The sequence below is a fragment of the Myotis yumanensis genome, unplaced genomic scaffold, assembly GCF_028538775.1.
Source record: "Myotis yumanensis isolate MYYU_CA2020_CCGP unplaced genomic scaffold, mMyoYum1.0.hap1 SCAF_5, whole genome shotgun sequence".
Lineage (NCBI taxonomy): Eukaryota > Metazoa > Chordata > Mammalia > Chiroptera > Vespertilionidae > Myotis > Myotis yumanensis.
The window spans coordinates 89,906,145-89,922,787 of record NW_027223756.1 but is presented as its reverse complement, the minus strand read 5'-3'; the positions used below and the strand labels follow the sequence as shown (position 1 = coordinate 89,922,787).

At 52.3% G+C, this 16,643-nt stretch overlaps 1 protein-coding gene across 1 annotated transcript; it reads left to right on the top strand.

The window, feature by feature from the left end:
• Positions 1-11,259: 11,259 nt before the first annotated feature.
• On the top strand, positions 11,260-16,179 carry CCDC194 (coiled-coil domain containing 194). The gene is made up of 4 exons (XM_070414048.1): positions 11,260-11,589; positions 13,527-13,623; positions 13,996-14,128; positions 14,526-16,179. The coding sequence occupies exons 1-4, from the start codon at positions 11,260-11,262 to the stop codon at positions 14,680-14,682; spliced, it is 717 nt and encodes a 238-aa protein (XP_070270149.1). The 3' UTR covers positions 14,683-16,179.
• Positions 16,180-16,643: the final 464 nt, after the last annotated feature.

Here is a 16,643-nt window from a genome sequence, read left to right as displayed (position 1 = left end):
CTACTCAGTGCTCAGCATTCTAGTCTTATCTCCTCACCCAGCTCCTGAGGCTCTTGTTCCCCATTCCTTTCCATGGAAACGAGGTTGTGAGGAGAAGGACATCTTGTCTTGGTTCCCCATCCCCTCCCATGGAAAGTGCAGGGCTGGCCCCAGTGGGTGTGGCTCAGTTGGTTGTGCATCTTCCCAAGCACCAAAAGGTTGCCAGTTCAATTCCTAGTCAAGGCCCATGCCCGGGTTGCAGGCTCCTTCCCGGGTTGGGGATTGCAGGATTCAGCCAATCAGTGTTTTGCTCTCACATAGATGTTTCTCTCTTTCCCTTTCCCTTCCCCTCTTCCCTCCTCTCTCTCTAAAAATCAGTTAAGCCCTGGCTTGGTAGCTCAGTTGGTGGGAGTGTCCTCCAGCCATGCCAAGGTCACAGTTCAATCCTCAGTAAAGGCACCGACAAGGATCAATCAGAGAGAACATGAATAAGTGACACACCAAAATTGAAAGGGCGAGGGCTATGCCCTCCATCTTGCCCCGTATCCTCCATGTTGGGGCAGCAGCCATGTGCTCAGGAAAGTACCTTCTTCCCAGAAGCCCAGGCCTCTGCTGGCCACGCCCGGGATTTCTTTAAACTAACCAATGACAATCAGGGGATGTGCGCACCATGGATATGACCACATCCTGTGTAACAAGACCCGACTTGCACCTGGCCAATCGGCAGGGCCCACAGTCATCTCTCCTCCCCTCACTCCACCCCCCTATTAAAACCCCATTTTTTCCCACGGGCGGGCTCTCTAGTCTCGCCGTTGCATCGGTAGAGGCTGGGAGCCAGACCCGGGTCTGTAATAATAATAAAAGACTCTTTGCTTTTTGCATCGGACTTGGCTGGCTCCCTGTTGGTCTATTGGGGATCTTGAAATCTGGGCATAACATCTGGGGGCTCGCCGGGATCCCCAAGACCATCAAGGGACCCCAGATCCGAAGAGTCTGACTGACCGTGGTAGGTGTCTGTGTCGTTGTGTTTTCTGTATCTGTCCTGTGTGAGCTCACTTCTGAAATCTGTAATTGCCCGCAACGGTTTAAGTGGACGCACTGGGGGATCACAGGCGGGAGGAGTCGGGGGACACCTTGACCCTCCATCTGGAGGGATGTAGTTTTGCTTCCGCAGAGTCGGAAGGTCTGTAGGAACCCCTCAATCTGAGACAAGGCGGGTCGGTCCCGCTGGTTGGCGCGCAGCCATCGTCTAGCTTGCGGTTTTTGCTTCCATGGAGTTGGAAGATTGTTTTGGTTTCTCTTCCATGGAGTTGGAACACTGTATTCTCGGGCCCCTTAGTTGTTTGTGTTTGTGTTTTTTCGGTTTTATTTTGTGGACTTACTGGACGGACATTATGGGACAGACTCAAACTACTCCTTTAAGCATTATGGTCAATCATTTTAAAGAGGTAAAGGGAAGAGCCAGCTACCTCAGTGCGGAGGTCCGGAAGGACCGGTGGCAGACTTTTTGTTCCAGGGAGTGGCCAACTTTTAATGTCGGGTGGCCGCAGGAGGGGAATTTCGATCTCCCCACCATCCGCCGGGTTAGGGACGTCATCTCCCAACCCAACGAGGGACATCCTGGTCAACTCTCTTACATTGTTACTTGGAAGGACCTCATGGAAAACCCACCATCTTGGCTTAGACCCTTCCTACCTCCACGCCCTCCGGAGCCGGAACCCATTCTAGCATTGCAGGAAGCGGAGAAGAAGGAGGAGAAGAAAGCCACCCTGCCGTCAGCTCCAGCTCCCCTCTACCCGGTTTTGCAGGGGGGAACTGGAGAAGAGTTAATTTTTCCTCCCCCGTATCATTTCCACAGGATGCCAGAGAGATTCGATCCTGCCCCGTCACGGGAAGCTGACGCAGTTCCGGGAATGGCTGGGGGCAGAGTTCCGGGAATGGCTGGGGGCGGAGTTCTGGGAGTGGCTGGGGGCGGAGTTCCCGGAGTGGCCGCGGTTCCGGCAGGAGGCCTGCCTCTCACCCGGCAGAGAGCTCAGCGGGAACTGTCTGTCGCAGCACCCAACTCCCCTATCAAGACCCTGCCCTTATGGGCCGCTGGACCCCCAGATGCAGATGGAAACCAGCCCCATTACTATTGGCCTTTCACAACCAGCGACCTCTATAACTGGAAGGCACAGAACCCTAAGTTCTCCGAAAAGCTGGGGAGACTTATTGACTTGCTAAATTCTGTTCTTTTCACCCATCAGCCCACATGGGACAACTGTCAGCAGCTTTTACAGGTTCTGTTCACAACGGAAGAGAGAGAAAGGATCCTCAATGAGGCCCGAAAGATGGTTCCTGGTGTAGATGGAAACCCAACCACAAACCAGGCCCAGATAGATGTCTCTTTTCCCTTAACTAGGCCTGAATGGGATTTCAACACGGCAGAAGGTAAGGAGAGACTTTTGGTCTACCGTCAGACTCTAATGGGGGGTCTCCGAATGGCTGCTAGGAAGCCAACTAATTTGGCCAAGGTGGGGAATGTTCAACAGGAAAGGGATGAGTCTCCAGCTGCCTTTTTAGAATGGATCATGGAGGCTTACCGCACCTACACCCCCATGAATCCAGAAGCTCCTGAAAACAAGGCAGCTGTGATCATAAGCTTTGTAAACCAATTGGCCGCGGATATTAAAAAGGAAACTACAAAAAGTAGATAGATTGGGAGAAAAGAGTTTACAGGATTTACTGGCAGTGGCAGAGAAGGTGTTCAATAACCAAGAGCCCCCTGAGGATAGGCAAGCCCGCACCATGGTGGCTGTCAGTGACAAGCAGACCCAAAACCTGGCCAAGATTCTGCTAGCCACCACCACGGAGTCCCCTGAGGAGCGGACCCGCCGCCTTCGCCAGCTTGCCAATGGCCAAGAAAGAGGTAAGGGGACTGCCCGGGGCAGGAAAAAGAAGCTGCAACGGAACCAGTGTGTTTACTGCAAGGAAATAGGGCACTGGGTCCGAGAATGCCCAAAGAAGGCCGGTAAGAAGGAAAACAAGACAGACCGGGTGGAGGTCTTGGAGCTGGAAAGACTGAGTGATTAGGGGAGTCGGGGTTCGGACCTCCTCCCTGAGCCCAGGGTAACTCTTAGAGTGGAGGGGGCCCCTGTTGACTTCCTTGTCGACACTGGAGCACAACATTCGGTTCTCTGCACACCTCAGGGGAAGCTAGCCAATAAAAAGTCCTGGGTGCAAGGGGCAACTGGCATGAGCCAGTATTCATGGACTACCCGAAGAACAGTAGATCTAGGAACGGGCCGGGTATCCCATTCCTTCATGGCAATACCAGAATGCCCCTACCCCCTATTAGGACGGGACTTGCTAACCAAGATTGGAGCCCAAATAACTTTCAGACAAGGGGGGCCTCAGGTCACTGATGGCAAAGGCTACCCTATCCAGGTTCTGACTCTGAGACTGGAGGGTGAATATCGTCTCCACCAGGGGGCGCCCTCAGTAGAGAACAATATGGACGGGTGGCTGCAAGAATTCCCCACAGCCTGGGCAGAGACGGGGGGAGTAGGACTGGCCGCTCACAGGGACCCAACCCTGGTAGAGCTAAAACCAGGAGAAGGCCCGATAAGAGTCAAACAGTACCCTATGTCCCAGGAGGCTCGGAAGGGAATCCAGCCTCACATCCAGAGACTGCGAAGCCTAGGGGTACTGGTTCCATGCCAATCTGCCTGAAACACCCCCCTCCTGCCAGTCAGAAAGCCCCACACGAATGACTATCAACCAGTCCAGGACCTCCGGGAAGTAAATAAAAGAGTCCTGGATATACACCCAACCGTTCCTAACCCATACACTCTCCTAAGCTCTCTGGCACCCTCTAGTCTGGTATACTGTATTAGACTTGAAGGATGCCTTTTTCAGCCTGCCGCTAGCGCCTCAAAGCCAACCCCTGTTTGCCTTCGAATGGCACGACCCAGAGGAAGGCTACAGTGGACAATTAACCTGGACGCGATTGCCCCAAGGATTCAAGAATTCGCCCACCATCTTCGACGAAGCACTGCATGAAGACCTCGGTGAGTACAGGAGAGAGCACCCCAATCTCACCCTCCTTCAGTACGTAGATGACATCCTGATTGCTGCCGATACCGCCAAAGATTGTGAGCAAGGGACCAAAGATCTGCTGGCCACCCTAGGGACCTTAGGGTACCGGGCCTCTGCGAAGAAAGCTCAGATATGCCAAAAGAGGGTGAGTTACCTGGGATACATACTGGAGGGCGGACAGCGGCGGTTGTCAGACGCTAGGAAAGAGACAGTCTTGAAAATCCCTGCTCCCACCTCCCAGAGGGAGGTGAGGGAATTCCTAGGATCGGCTGGCTATTGCCGCCTCTGGATACCAAGTTTTGCTGAGATCGCCAGGCCCCTATATGAAGCCACCAAGGAGGGGAAGGCCTTTAAATGGACTGAGACAGAAGAAATTGCCTTTAATCAGATAAAGAAAGCTCTTTTGGCTGCTCCAGCCCTGGGCCTACCAGACATTACAAAACCCTTTCGCCACTTTGTAGACGAGCGCAAAGGAGTAGCAAAAGGGGTTTTAACCCAGGCTTTAGGCCCCTGGAGTCGCCCAGTAGCATATTTGTCTAAAAAGCTGGATCCCGTAGCCGCTGGCTGGCCACCGTGCCTAAGAATCATTGCGGCAACCGCGCTCTTAGTCAAGGATGTCGACAACTGACCCTGGGACAGGAGATCTGGATCACAACCCCGCATGCCATTGAAGGGGTCCTAAAACAGCCTCCTGATAGGTGGATGAGCAATGCTCGCATGACCCACTATCAAAGCTTGCTGCTCAACCCCCCTAGAGTACGGTTCCATCCCAGTGGGGCCCTCAACCCTGCTACCCTGCTACCTGACCCTGACTTAGATGCCCCACTACATGACTGTGCGGGAATCCTGGAGCAAGTACATGGACTTCGGAAGGACTTGACCGATCGGCCCCTCCCAGATGCAGAGGCCACCTGGTTCACGGATGGAAGCAGCTTCATGCGGAACGGGTGCAGGTACGCAGGTGCAGTGGTGGTCATCAACACGAACACCGTGTGGGCGGAGGCTCTGCCCCCCTGGGACATCAGCTCAGTGAGCAGAACTCATTGCACTCACCAAGGCACTGACACTGGGGGCTGGAAAACAGCTTAACATTTACACAGACAGCCATCATGCATTTGCTACAGCTCATGTTCACGGGGCAATCTACCAGGAGAGAGGGCTATTGACAGCAGAGGGACGGACAATAAAAAATAAGTAGGAAATCCTCGACCTGCTCGCGGCCTTATGGCTTCCCGCTAAGCTAGCCATTATCCACTGCCAAGGGCACCAGAAGGCAGATGACCCAGGGGCAAGAGGTAACCAAAAGGCTGATCAGGCAGCCAAGGCAGCAGCCTTCATCTCGGTCCCCACTATGGCCTTACAACTACCAGACCCCAGGGACCCAGTCCTACCAGACCAGCCCAGGTACTCTCAGGAAGAGCTGCAGCGGATCAGGAAGCTTCCTCTTGCCCAGGAGGTGAGGGGATGGTGGTCCACCTCGGACAAGAAACTTATACTGCCGGACTGGCTCGGGGACACGGTATTAGAACACATGCACCGATCCACTCACCTGGGAACCTGGAAAATGAAGGACTTAATCCGACATGCCAGGATCAAGATTCACCAGCAGAATACCAAGATAGATCAGGTTGTGTCTGCCTGCAAGACCTGTCAACTTACCAAGGTGAGGGTCGGATCAAATGAAAAAGGGACAAGGCTCAGAGGCACCAAACCGGGAGCACAATGGGAGGTCGACTTCACTGAAATTAAACCAGGGAAGTATGGTTATAAATATCTTTTAGTATTTATAGACACCTTCTCTGGCTGGGTAGAGGCATACCCAACCAAGCATGAAACAGCTCAGATGGTGGCCAAGAAGCTGCTGGAAGACATCTTACCCAGGTATGGTTTTCCTGCTATGATAGGGTCCAACAACGGGCCAGCCTTTATTTCACAGGTAACGCAGGTAGTAACCAGGGCTATTGGGGCAAATTGGAAATTACATTGTGCTTATAGACCCCAGAGTTCAGGTCAGGTAGAAAGGATGAACAGAACTCTAAAGGAGACCCTTACCAAATTAACCATGGAGACTGGCGGGGACTGGGTGGCTCTCCTACCGTATGCCTTTTACCGTTAAGGAACTCCCCTTACACCCTGGGCTTTACTCCCTATGAAATCATGTTTGGCAGGCCACCCCCTATCATTCCTAACCTTAAAGCTGACTTTCTTGCCGAATTTGAAAATCAAGAACTATCTCTTTCCTTGAGAGGGCTCCAGAGGGCGCACGGGGACATTTGGCCGCGCCTCCGCGCCATCTACGAGACCAGCCCAACCCCAACTCCTCATCAACACAGACCAGGAGGTTGGGTCTACATCAGAAGGCACCACCGAGAGACCCTTGAGCCACGTTGGAAGGGTCCCTACACTGTGGTGCTGACGACCCCCACCGCTCTCAAGGTAGACGGCGTCGCGACCTGGATCCATCACACTCACGTCAGGTCAGCGGACCCATCTGTAATCTGGAAAGACTTCATCACCAAATGGAGCGTCGATCGAGATCAACACAACCCACTCAAGCTCAAGCTACGGCATGCTCAACCTGCCTGGTAACATTGAATAGATTTAGATAATGCCTGCACCTTCATGGACACGGCTCCAAAAAGACAAGGACAATTCATAGGAAGGTCAGGAATAGACTTTAGTATCACATATTTAGTAGCAGAAGATTTGGCTGCCTGAAGCGGCCATGATGCCAATATTATGTTTCATTGTATTGATATGTTGTATTAACCTTCAATTCTCTTACAGGTTTAGATGTAGCTGTAGCTGTGGACTGATGATGGTCCACAGTCCTTAGTAGTCTTTGGAAAAAACTGGCAAGTGTCCAGTCTCCCACACTGAGGGATATTGTTATAGCTATGTATGTTGGCTATCCTGGAAGGGGACTGTGTGGGGTGAACCCCAAAAGTAAAAGATGTCTAGCTGCCAAGAGGGCAGGTGCCCATCAGGTTTTGGTCTCTGTTGAAAGACAGTTAATGGTTGGCAGCCTGCATACTGTCTTGCAGGCCTGTGTAACCATGCCCATATCAGGGGTAGTAAAGCTGGAAAAAGCCTGTTTAAAATAAAAGATCTGAGGCATGGTTATGTATAAAAAAAAATTATGCCAACAGTTACTGTTGTGTTATAAATCCATAAAAAGAAATTAACAAGGCAGATCAGTATGTTTTTCTCCTTATGTAGTTCCTCCAAAATCTGGCAATGCTAAATAAATCATGGCAATAAATTTCTTTGCATAAATTCAATAAGACTGGTTCTTAATAGTGGTTTTATTAATGAAAAACTTTGGCTGGAATATCATGTTTTAAAGAGCCCTGTCCAAGCTCTAAAGACTTGGAGCCTAGAGCGTGGGCTCAGGTGGAGTTGCTAAAATTCAACCATGAAATTCCAGCAAAGGTAGTCAGTTACCATTCTTGTTGTGTTTATGCAAACATCAGGACAGTAGATAAATTAATCTTAATTTGGCTTTTTGATAGCCATGGAGGAATTTTAAGAAGAAAATCCTATTTCAATAGAAGTTATTAAAGCTAAAAATGAATTCAGTTGATAGTTCTGTGTGCCCAGTACGTGCCTCTAGCAATGGTGAAATAGAAATGCAGTCCGTCTCATGATTGTGCCGCAAGTTCCAAGACAAAGGGGGAAATGAAAGGGCGAGGGCTATGCCCTCCATCTTGCCCCATATCATCCATGTTGAGGCAGCAGCCATGTGCTCAGGAAAGTACCTTCTTCCTAGAAGCCCAGGCCTCTGCTGGCCACGCCCGGGATTTCTTTAAACTAACCAATGACAATCAGGGGACGTGCGCACCATGGATATGATCACATCCTGTGTAACAAGACCCGACTTGCACCTGGCCAATCGGCAGGGCCCACAGTCATCTCTCCTCCCCTCACTCCACCCCCCTATAAAAACCCCATTTTTTCCCACGGGAGGGCTTTCTTGTCTCGCCATTGGGTTGGTAGAGGCTGGGAGCCAGACCCGGGTCTGTAATAATAATAAAAGACTCTTTGCTTTTTGCATCGGATTTGGATGGCTCCCTGTTGGTCTATTGGGGATCTTGAAATCTGGGCATAACAAAAATGATGTTTCCCTCCCTCCCTCTCTAAAATCAATCAATCAATAAAAAGAAAAATCCATTTAAAAAAATAAAAGCAGAAAGTGTGGGGCTGGGATTCACACCTGGATCTGCAGACACACCCAGGCCAGGCATTAGTCACAATGTACCTCCTTCCTCCATCCCCCAAATTCTTACTCATCCTGCAGAGCCCCACCTCCAGAGAGTCTGCTTCTCCAAAATGGAGGCCTCCATCCCGGGAGACCCTTCACCCACTCTCCTGGATCCTCACATGCCCCCTAATTCCTTCCTCTCTGTTATCTTACTCCCTCCAACTTCTCCTGGAATCCTGACTATTGTCCATGAAACTTCCTGTGCATGGCACTGGGGTCAGGACCCCTGTGTCTGCCCGAAATTCTGCACTGCCCTCAGGTCCCGCAGTCCCCAGATGAGGTGGTCAACCACCCAGGGACCCCCAAACACATCCCTGCCACAGGCTCCCCTGGCCCTTCTGTCCCCTCCCTTCCCCTGCTGACAACTCCCCACCCTCCCAGACCATTTCTCTGTGCAGGGACCTTGTCAATTTCCTTCCTGCCTCACTCTGACATTCTAGGGCAGGTATCTCTACCTCTGCACTGTTGGCATTTGAGCTGGAGTGCCCTCCCTGGTGGGGGCTGCCCTGAATGGGTAGGAGGTCATGGTATCCCTGGCCTCCCCCCACCAGGTGCCAGACCCTCCTACCCCCAGGTTGTGACAGGAACTGCCTTCAGATATTATCAAGTGTCCCCTGGGGGTCAGAATCATATGCTGTGAGAACCTCTGCTGGAGAGGCCCAGGCTGGGGCACCCCTCCCCCTTCTGTGTCCCCAGCCTGCAGGAGGGCTCAGTGGGAGCCCCCGAGGCCCCTTTGCTATGACTGAGTCATTTCACTCCCCACCAACCTCATGTAGCAAATGAGGAAACAGGTCCAGAGAAGTCTCTGCACTTGCTCAGGGCTCTCAGCTGCTCAGGCGATTGAACCCTTGACTTCAGCATGTTCCCTTGATTTCCAGGAAGAAAACCCTTCCACGGACCACATGACCTCATCACTTCGCCACCTCCCCTCCTCCACTCCCACTCCCAGCTGGGGAGTGTGGCCGCCCCAAAGCCTAACAAGATGAATGTGACCTGTTCAGTGTCTCCCTCCCCGCATCCCCCGAACTCCGACACAATGGCCCAATTACTAACTTTTCTCCTTCCTAAAAATGCACACTTCCCCTCCTGGCTGTGGCCAACTGAGCCAGGGGTTGAGAAGTCAGGACTCATGTCCTGCAGGTCTGTAGGGGTTCCAAGTCCCACAGGAATCTGGCAGTGACCAGCGGCTGCTGTGTGTTCCTGGCCTGAGGCTTGGTCTCTCTGGGCTCTGATTTCTTCATGTGGAATAAAAGGGAGGCGGGTCCAGGGGTTGGGAGTCAGGAGCCTGAGATTCTAGTTCACAGTGTTTTCTCAGCTCTCATTTCCTGCCCAACCACTGTGTGCCAGGCCCCAGACTGGGGCAGTGGGAACCAGGCAGATGTGAGCTTTGCTTTTTAGGGGCTCATGCACTCTGATGGGGGTGACCGCTAGGAACCAGTCAAACACCACATTAAAGTACAGCAGAGCTGAGAGATCATCCAAAGGAGCCTGAGGCAGTTGGTGAGGGGAGGGGAGGGTTCTGGGGGAGAACATACACCAATGAATGAAGGAGGAGGGATAGAGGTCACAGAGGGAGATAAGGGCCCTCTGGCACAGGGAATAGCCAATGCAAAGGCCCTGGGGCAGGAAGGTGCTTGCCAGAAGAGCATTGAGGAGGCCTGGAGTGTGCCCAGGAGAAGGAAAGGACATCAAAGGTGCACCAGAGGAAGGAGAAGGAGGAGGGGGAAGAGGGTGATGGATGAGGAAGGGGGAAAGAGTAAAGGGTGAGGCAAAGTAGAAGGCAAAGAAAGAGGGGGAGTAGGGAGGAGGAGGAAGAGGAGATAAAAATGGAGGAAGAGCCCTAGCTGATTTGGCTCAGTGGACAGAGTGTCAGCCTGGGGACTGAAGGGTCCTGGCGTTGATTCCAGTCAAAGGCACAGGCCGGGCTGTGGGCTTGATCTCCAGTATGGAATGTGCAGGAGGCAGGTGATCAATGATTCTCTCTCATCAATGATGTTTATCTCTCTCCCTCTCCCTCTTCCCTCCTCTCTGAAATCAATAAAAAAAAAAAAAAAAAAAAAAAAAATTTTTTTAAAATGGAGGAAGACCTGACCTAGCCAGTTTGGATAGAGCGTAAGCTGGTGAACTGAAGGGTCCTGGGTTCAATTTCAGTCAAGGGCACATGCCCGAGTTGAGTGCTCCATCCCCAGTGGGGCGGGGGAGAAGAGGGGTGCTCTCATCATTGATGCTTCTATCTTACTCTCCCTCTTTCTTCCTCTTTGAAATCAATAAAAATAATTTTTAACCAATGGGAAAATATCCTCAACTGAGGATTAACAGAAAGAAAAAAATAAAAATGGAGGAAGGCCAGGAGGATGTGAAGGCTGGAGGGTGGAGGAGATTGGATTCTGAGAGGGACTTTGTGAACTGGCCCGGATCTGATTCTCGTTGTAAGGTCGCCCCCTGGCGACCCAGTGGAGAATAAGCAGGGTGATGTTGCCGGTCCACCCTGGCATCTATCTTCCCTCTGGCCCTTAGAGTTGGTCAAAGCAAGTACAACAGCCTGACCCAGGCCAACTTCAGTCAGTCGAGTAGCCTTTAGTCTTACAGCCTCAGTTTCTCCATGAACAGAATGGGGACAATATGCCCCTGGCACATTGCCAAGGAGCCCCTGTGCCTGGATGTGCCCAAGTGATTGTCACTAAGCCCTAAGGACCTACTGCCATCCCCAATTCACAGAGGGGCAAACTGAAGCTCAGAGCAGAGCACTCAGAGGCAGAGGCAGAGGCAGGACTGGAAAACGCAGGACCCCAGGCCTGGTCTGGCTCCTGGTGAGGACCCAACCCCTCCCAAAGGATTTAGGGAACACGCCCTGGCTGGGCGGACCCGTGGGTGTCCCTGGCGTCCTAAGGTGCCAATTAAATGCTCGTGGCCGTCTCCAGGCCAGAGCTGTGGACAGCAGCATGGCCGAGCCTGGGCCGGAGCCGGGGTACGCTTGGCGAGTTCTCGCCCTGTGCGGGGCTGCTGTGTTCCTGGCGGCGGCTGCAGCCGGGGCAGCCCTCCTGGCCTGGAATCTGGCTGCCGCCACCTCCAGGGCCTCTCACTGCCCAGAGCTGGAGCTGGGAGTCAACGCCACGGTGCCCCCCGGGGACCCCACGCTGGAGGTCCAGGAGCTGAAGCGACAGCTGGCAGAGGCTGCCCAACGCGAGGAGGCTCTGGCCAGGCAGCTGGACCAGGCCAAGGGCGTCCATCGAGAGCTGGAGGAGGCTCTAAGGGCCTGTGAGGGCCGCCAGGTAGGTGGGCAGTGTTGGGGCCTGGGGCATCCAGAATGTGGGAGGGAAGAGGGTCTGCGCAGGGGGGAGGGGGGGACCGCGTGTGTGCACACACACACACACACACACACACACGCCCCCTTGTGCCTTGGTTTCCCCAGTTCTTTTGTTGTTGTTAATCCTCACCCGAGGATCTTTTTCCATTGATTTTTAGGGAGAGTGGAAGAGAGAGGGAAAGACAGAGAGAAACATCCATGTGAGAGAAACACATCGATTGGTTGCCTCCTGCAAGAGCTCTGACCAGGGTCCAGGCCAGGGAGGAGCCTGCAACACTTGACCGGAATTGAACCCGCGACCCTTTGGTCTGCAGGCCGATCCTCTATCCACTGAGCCAAACCGGCTAGGGCAGTTTCCCCAATTCTTTTTTTTAAGATTTCTTTTACTGATTTTTAAAGAGAGAGGAAGGGAGAGAGAAACATTGTGTGAGAGCCCAACATCGCTGTCTCCTGCATGCCCCCTATCGGAGATTGAACCCCCAGCCTGGAGATGTGCCCTGACCAGAAATCAAACCAGCAACCCCTCGGTGCACAGGAGGACGCCCACCCCACTGAGCCACACTGGCCAAGGCATTTCCCCAATTCTTCCATGAGAATGAGAACAGCACCATAATGCCAGCTCCCACCATGTCAGTCACCTTTATTACACCTCTGATCCAGAAGGCCCCACTGTCCTCTGCTACTTGCCAGAGAAACAGCAGTGGATAGAGAAGCCCCAGAGCCCTGAGCCCACCTGGGGACGACCTCCTTTATCCTTTCCCCCAAGTGCCCACTCAACAGCCCCTTTCCCCCCCGAGCCAGTGTCCCAGCCCTATTTTGGGAAAAGGACATTCATGTCACCTGTAATTAGGAGGCTAAAGTTAGCTTCTTGGAGGAGGTACCAGCCAGGTCCTCCCTTTTTCTCTGGCCGCCTCCTTCACACTCTCTTAACCTTTCCCAACCCTGGGCCTCACAAGAACCATGCCCATCCTCAAAGTCCCAACGATTCATATTTATTAACTACTGTGTGCTTCTGTGTACCGGGCCCAGCAGAGGTTGTGCTGTGTGTGAATTTTAAAATTCAAAACAGACCCCTTACCCTCTTCCTGCCTACTTACTAGTAAGGGAAGGGTGTGGGACAGCCAAGGTTACGAGCAGCCTGCCCTTGGTTCAAATTCTGACTTTGCCTCCCAATGGAAGATGCTCTAAGGCAGTGGTTCTCAACCTTCCTAATGCCGAGACCCTTTAATACAGTTCCTCATGTTGTGGTGATCCCCAACCATAAAATTATTTTCGTTGCTACTTCATAACTGTAATTTTGCTACTGTTATGAATCGTGATGTAAATATCTGATATGCAGGATGTATTTTCATTGTTGAAAATATTTACAAATTGAACATAATTAAAGCATAGTGATTAATCACAAAAACAATATGTAATTACATATGTGTTTTCCGATGGTCTTAGGCAACCCCTGTGAAAGGGTCGTTCGACCCCCCAAAAGGGTCGCGACCCACAGGTTGAGAACCGTTGCTCTAAGGCCAGGCTAGTTGCTTTGCAGAATGTCTGAGAGGTGACAAACTACCCACAAATGCAATCACTACCAACAACCAAATGGGCTTGTGTTGGTTTTAAACCCCAGTTGGCAAGTCTAGATGTAGCTGGGATTGAAACCACAGTCTGACTGCAGAGCCAAACCCTTTCCACATCCCCATGGCTTGGGGGGCGGTGGACCTAGGAGGAGACCTCCCTCCAGGCAGGCAGCTGTCACCACGCGGTATTCCAGACTTCAGGACCCCAAAGGACATTCCAACAACGCTCAGGGAACATCAGAGTCATCTCAGCCTCCCCTAGGAAGAGCAGGGCCAATTCACTCCTTCTGCCCTCCCAGGATTCCCCCCTCACGTCCCCTCCACTCTGCAGAGCCGGCTTCAGACCCAACTGAAGACACTGAAGACTGAGATGGACGAGGCCAAGGCCCAGGGGACTCAGATGGGGGCCGAGAACGGGGCGCTGACAGGTGTGTTGGGGCGAATGGGTGCTGAGCGGGGCTAGAGGTGGGAGGAGCCTAGTTTCCTAGTTACGCAAACGACAAGCACGGGTGGAAACGTAATGCAAACAACATGCCAAGGAACGCGAAAACTTATGAAAGGAATGCACACGACATGCAACGGTCACAAATACGCAAATGCAACAAAACATGTCAACAACTTCCAAAAGCAGCGCAAAGCTATGAAAACTTCAAGTGGCACGTAAAGGCCATGTAAACCGCACACGAACTTAAACAAAGCAAAGCACGCAAACAATAATAGGCAGACGATACACTCCGCCGCCGGCACGCGCAGGGTCGGGATCCTGGTCTCCCGCCTGACCGCGCCCGCTGCGCCCGCAGAGGCCCTGGCGCGATGGGAGGCCGCGGCCGCCGAGTCCAAGCGGCTGCTGGAGGAGGAGCAGCGGCGCGCACGCGCAGCCGAGGCCGAGGGCGGAGCCTGCGCGGCCCGGGAGGCGGCTCTGCGCGAGCGCGTGTGAGTGACAGGAGGGGGGCGGGGCCTTGGGAGAACCCGAGTCGGGGCCCTGCAGTTGGAACCTGGGGTGGGGAGCGGGGTGGGGAGCGGGGTGGGCACGTTGGGAGAGGGGATCCCCAGGTTGGGGGCGGCACGCTGGAGGCCTGGGTTCTTTGGGTCGGACGCATATGGGGGGTGGGGGGCCTGGGAGGGTGATGGGAGGGTGCAAGGAAAAGAAGTATCGAGGGAGGGGCGGGGATCTGGAGCCGGGCTTCGGGGGAGGGGTCCCGGGCATGGCCGGGGGTGGGGAAAGGATTAGGACCCTGAGGGTTGGGGTTCCCAGGGAGGAGGAAGAGTGCTGGGGGGTCCCTGGGGACCCGGGTCCACGTTCTCACCGGTCCCTCCTCCTTCCCGGCAGTAAAGTCCTGGAAGCCGAGATGGACCCCCAGCGAAGACTGCCGCACCCCCGGCCCCGCTCGGGGTCCCGACACCGGCCCAGCCCCCGGCCCCGCTCGCGCTCCCGCCCCACACCCTCCGGGGGCTGCCGGCGGCCGGCGCAGCGCACACACGGGTGAGTCAGCCCCGTGCAGGACGCGGGCTCCAGCCAGGAGGGCAGACACTGCCCGGTCCTGGGCGCACGCTTCGCGGTGCCCACGCTGGATGAGATGCCCAGTCCGTCTCCATCAACGCCCAGCTTAAGACCAACCGCTCTGAACGGAAACGAAGGCGACTCCATCCTCTATCCCCGACCATCTCGAGCTTATTCTGCAGACGAGGAGCAGGTTCTGCTGATCTGGGACTTACGTCCCCTCTAACGATAGCGTTGCCCTCCTCCCACCGACACGGGGACTTAAGATCCGGCCTGGCTTGGGAGTGGCCTGAACAGGTCACTTCTCCCCCCGGGCCTCGGTTTACTTTGTGAAATGAGTGATTGGAATCATGTTTGGGGAGCGGGCTTCTCTTCGACACCAAAAACTGACAAAGGCAGCACAATAAGAAAACGGCAGGCCCCTCTTCCTGTAAGGATGGTACGAAACTCCCAAATGATATTTTAGCAAAGAAAGCCGAGCAACACTTTTTAAAATATGTCCCATCAAAGGTGACTTATGCCTGAGGTGCAGGGAGGGTCACTATTCCGAAGTTTATCCATAAAATTCACCATACTAAAGGATCAAATGAGAAAAGTTCCGAAAGGGCCATCACATTCAGGGACAAGGTAAAGAGAACCACTATCAAGTGCTTAATATTGTTTGGCGGTACTAACCATGCAATTAGACAAGAAAAACAAGAGATATAAATATTAGAACAGAGAAAGGGAACGTGTAGGTTGAATCATTTGCAAGCACTGTTTATATAAGGTCAAAAATAATTGAAATAACTATTTTATGTGGTGCAATTTCATATTATTTTTTGTCTTTTACCTTTATATTTGACATAACGTAAGACTTACAGAAAAATTGGAAGATGAGTACAAATTACCCCTGGGCACTCTTTACCCAGACTCCACAGATGTTAACTTTGACCAGCTTTGCTGTCCTCCTCCTCCTCCTCCTCCTCCTCCTCCTCCCCCTCCTCCTCTTCTTCCTCCTCCTCTTCCTCCTCCTTCTCCTCCTCCTCTTCTCCTTCTTCTCCTCTCCTTTCTCCCTCCCTCCCTTCCTCTCTCCCTTTCTACCTTTATGAAAAACTTGCAGAAATTATGTCTCTTTACCCATAAATATTTGAGTTTGCGTTTCCTAAAAACAAAGACATTCTCTCACATCAGCGTGGCACAACTATGAAAATCAGGAAATGGACATTAATAAAAGACTGTTATCTAATCTGCAAGCCTCAAACAGATTTCGCCAATTGTTCTGATAATGCCCTTTATAACAAAAGAGTATTTTGGCTCACACGCTATTTGTCAAGTCGCTGTCATCTGCTTTAATCCGGAACTTTCCTCGGTGTGTCTTTGCCTTTCATAATATTGCATTTTTAAAGAGCCCAGGCCAGTCATTCTGTGGAGGCTGAGTTTGGGTCTGTGTGATGTTTCCTTATAATTTCTGATTGGCATTTTTGGCAGGAATACATCAGAAACCATTAAACCTAATAATGTTACCTGCTGGTGGCATGGTTTTCTATATAGAAGACCCAAAAGAATGAACTGAACTTTCCAATATCTAAACAACCAGCTAGAAATCCTTTGAAGAAAAGAAAGACCCATTCAAATAGTTAGGGTTTTTTTCATACCCAGGAATCATTTCCATATTATGTAAGGGGCTCTTATAAATGAAGAAAAAAAAAAATTACCGCCCTAGCCGGCTTGGCTCAGTGGATGGAGCGTCGGCCTGTGGACTGAAGGGTCCCAGGTTCAATTCCGGCCAAGGGCACATGCCTGGGTTGCAGGCTCGATCCCCAGTAGGGGGTGTGCAGGAGGCAGCCGATCAATGATTCTCTCTCCTTCTCCCTTCCTCTCTGAAATCAATAAAGAAATATATATTTTTTTAAAAAGTTAAAAAAAAATTACCTATAGAAAAATAGCAAAGAACATGAACAGTCA

Bases quoted from the DNA above. Each gene is read 5' to 3' on its own strand.
- CCDC194 (XM_070414048.1), top strand. From the start codon at position 11,260: ATGGCCGAGCCTGGGCCGGAGCCGGGGTACGCTTGGCGAGTTCTCGCC. The intron at 13,624-13,995 runs GTGTGTTGGGGC...CTGCGCCCGCAG, and splicing joins CGAGAACGGGGCGCTGACAG to AGGCCCTGGCGCGATGGGAG. The intron at 14,129-14,525 runs GTGAGTGACAGG...CCTTCCCGGCAG, and splicing joins GCGGCTCTGCGCGAGCGCGT to TAAAGTCCTGGAAGCCGAGA.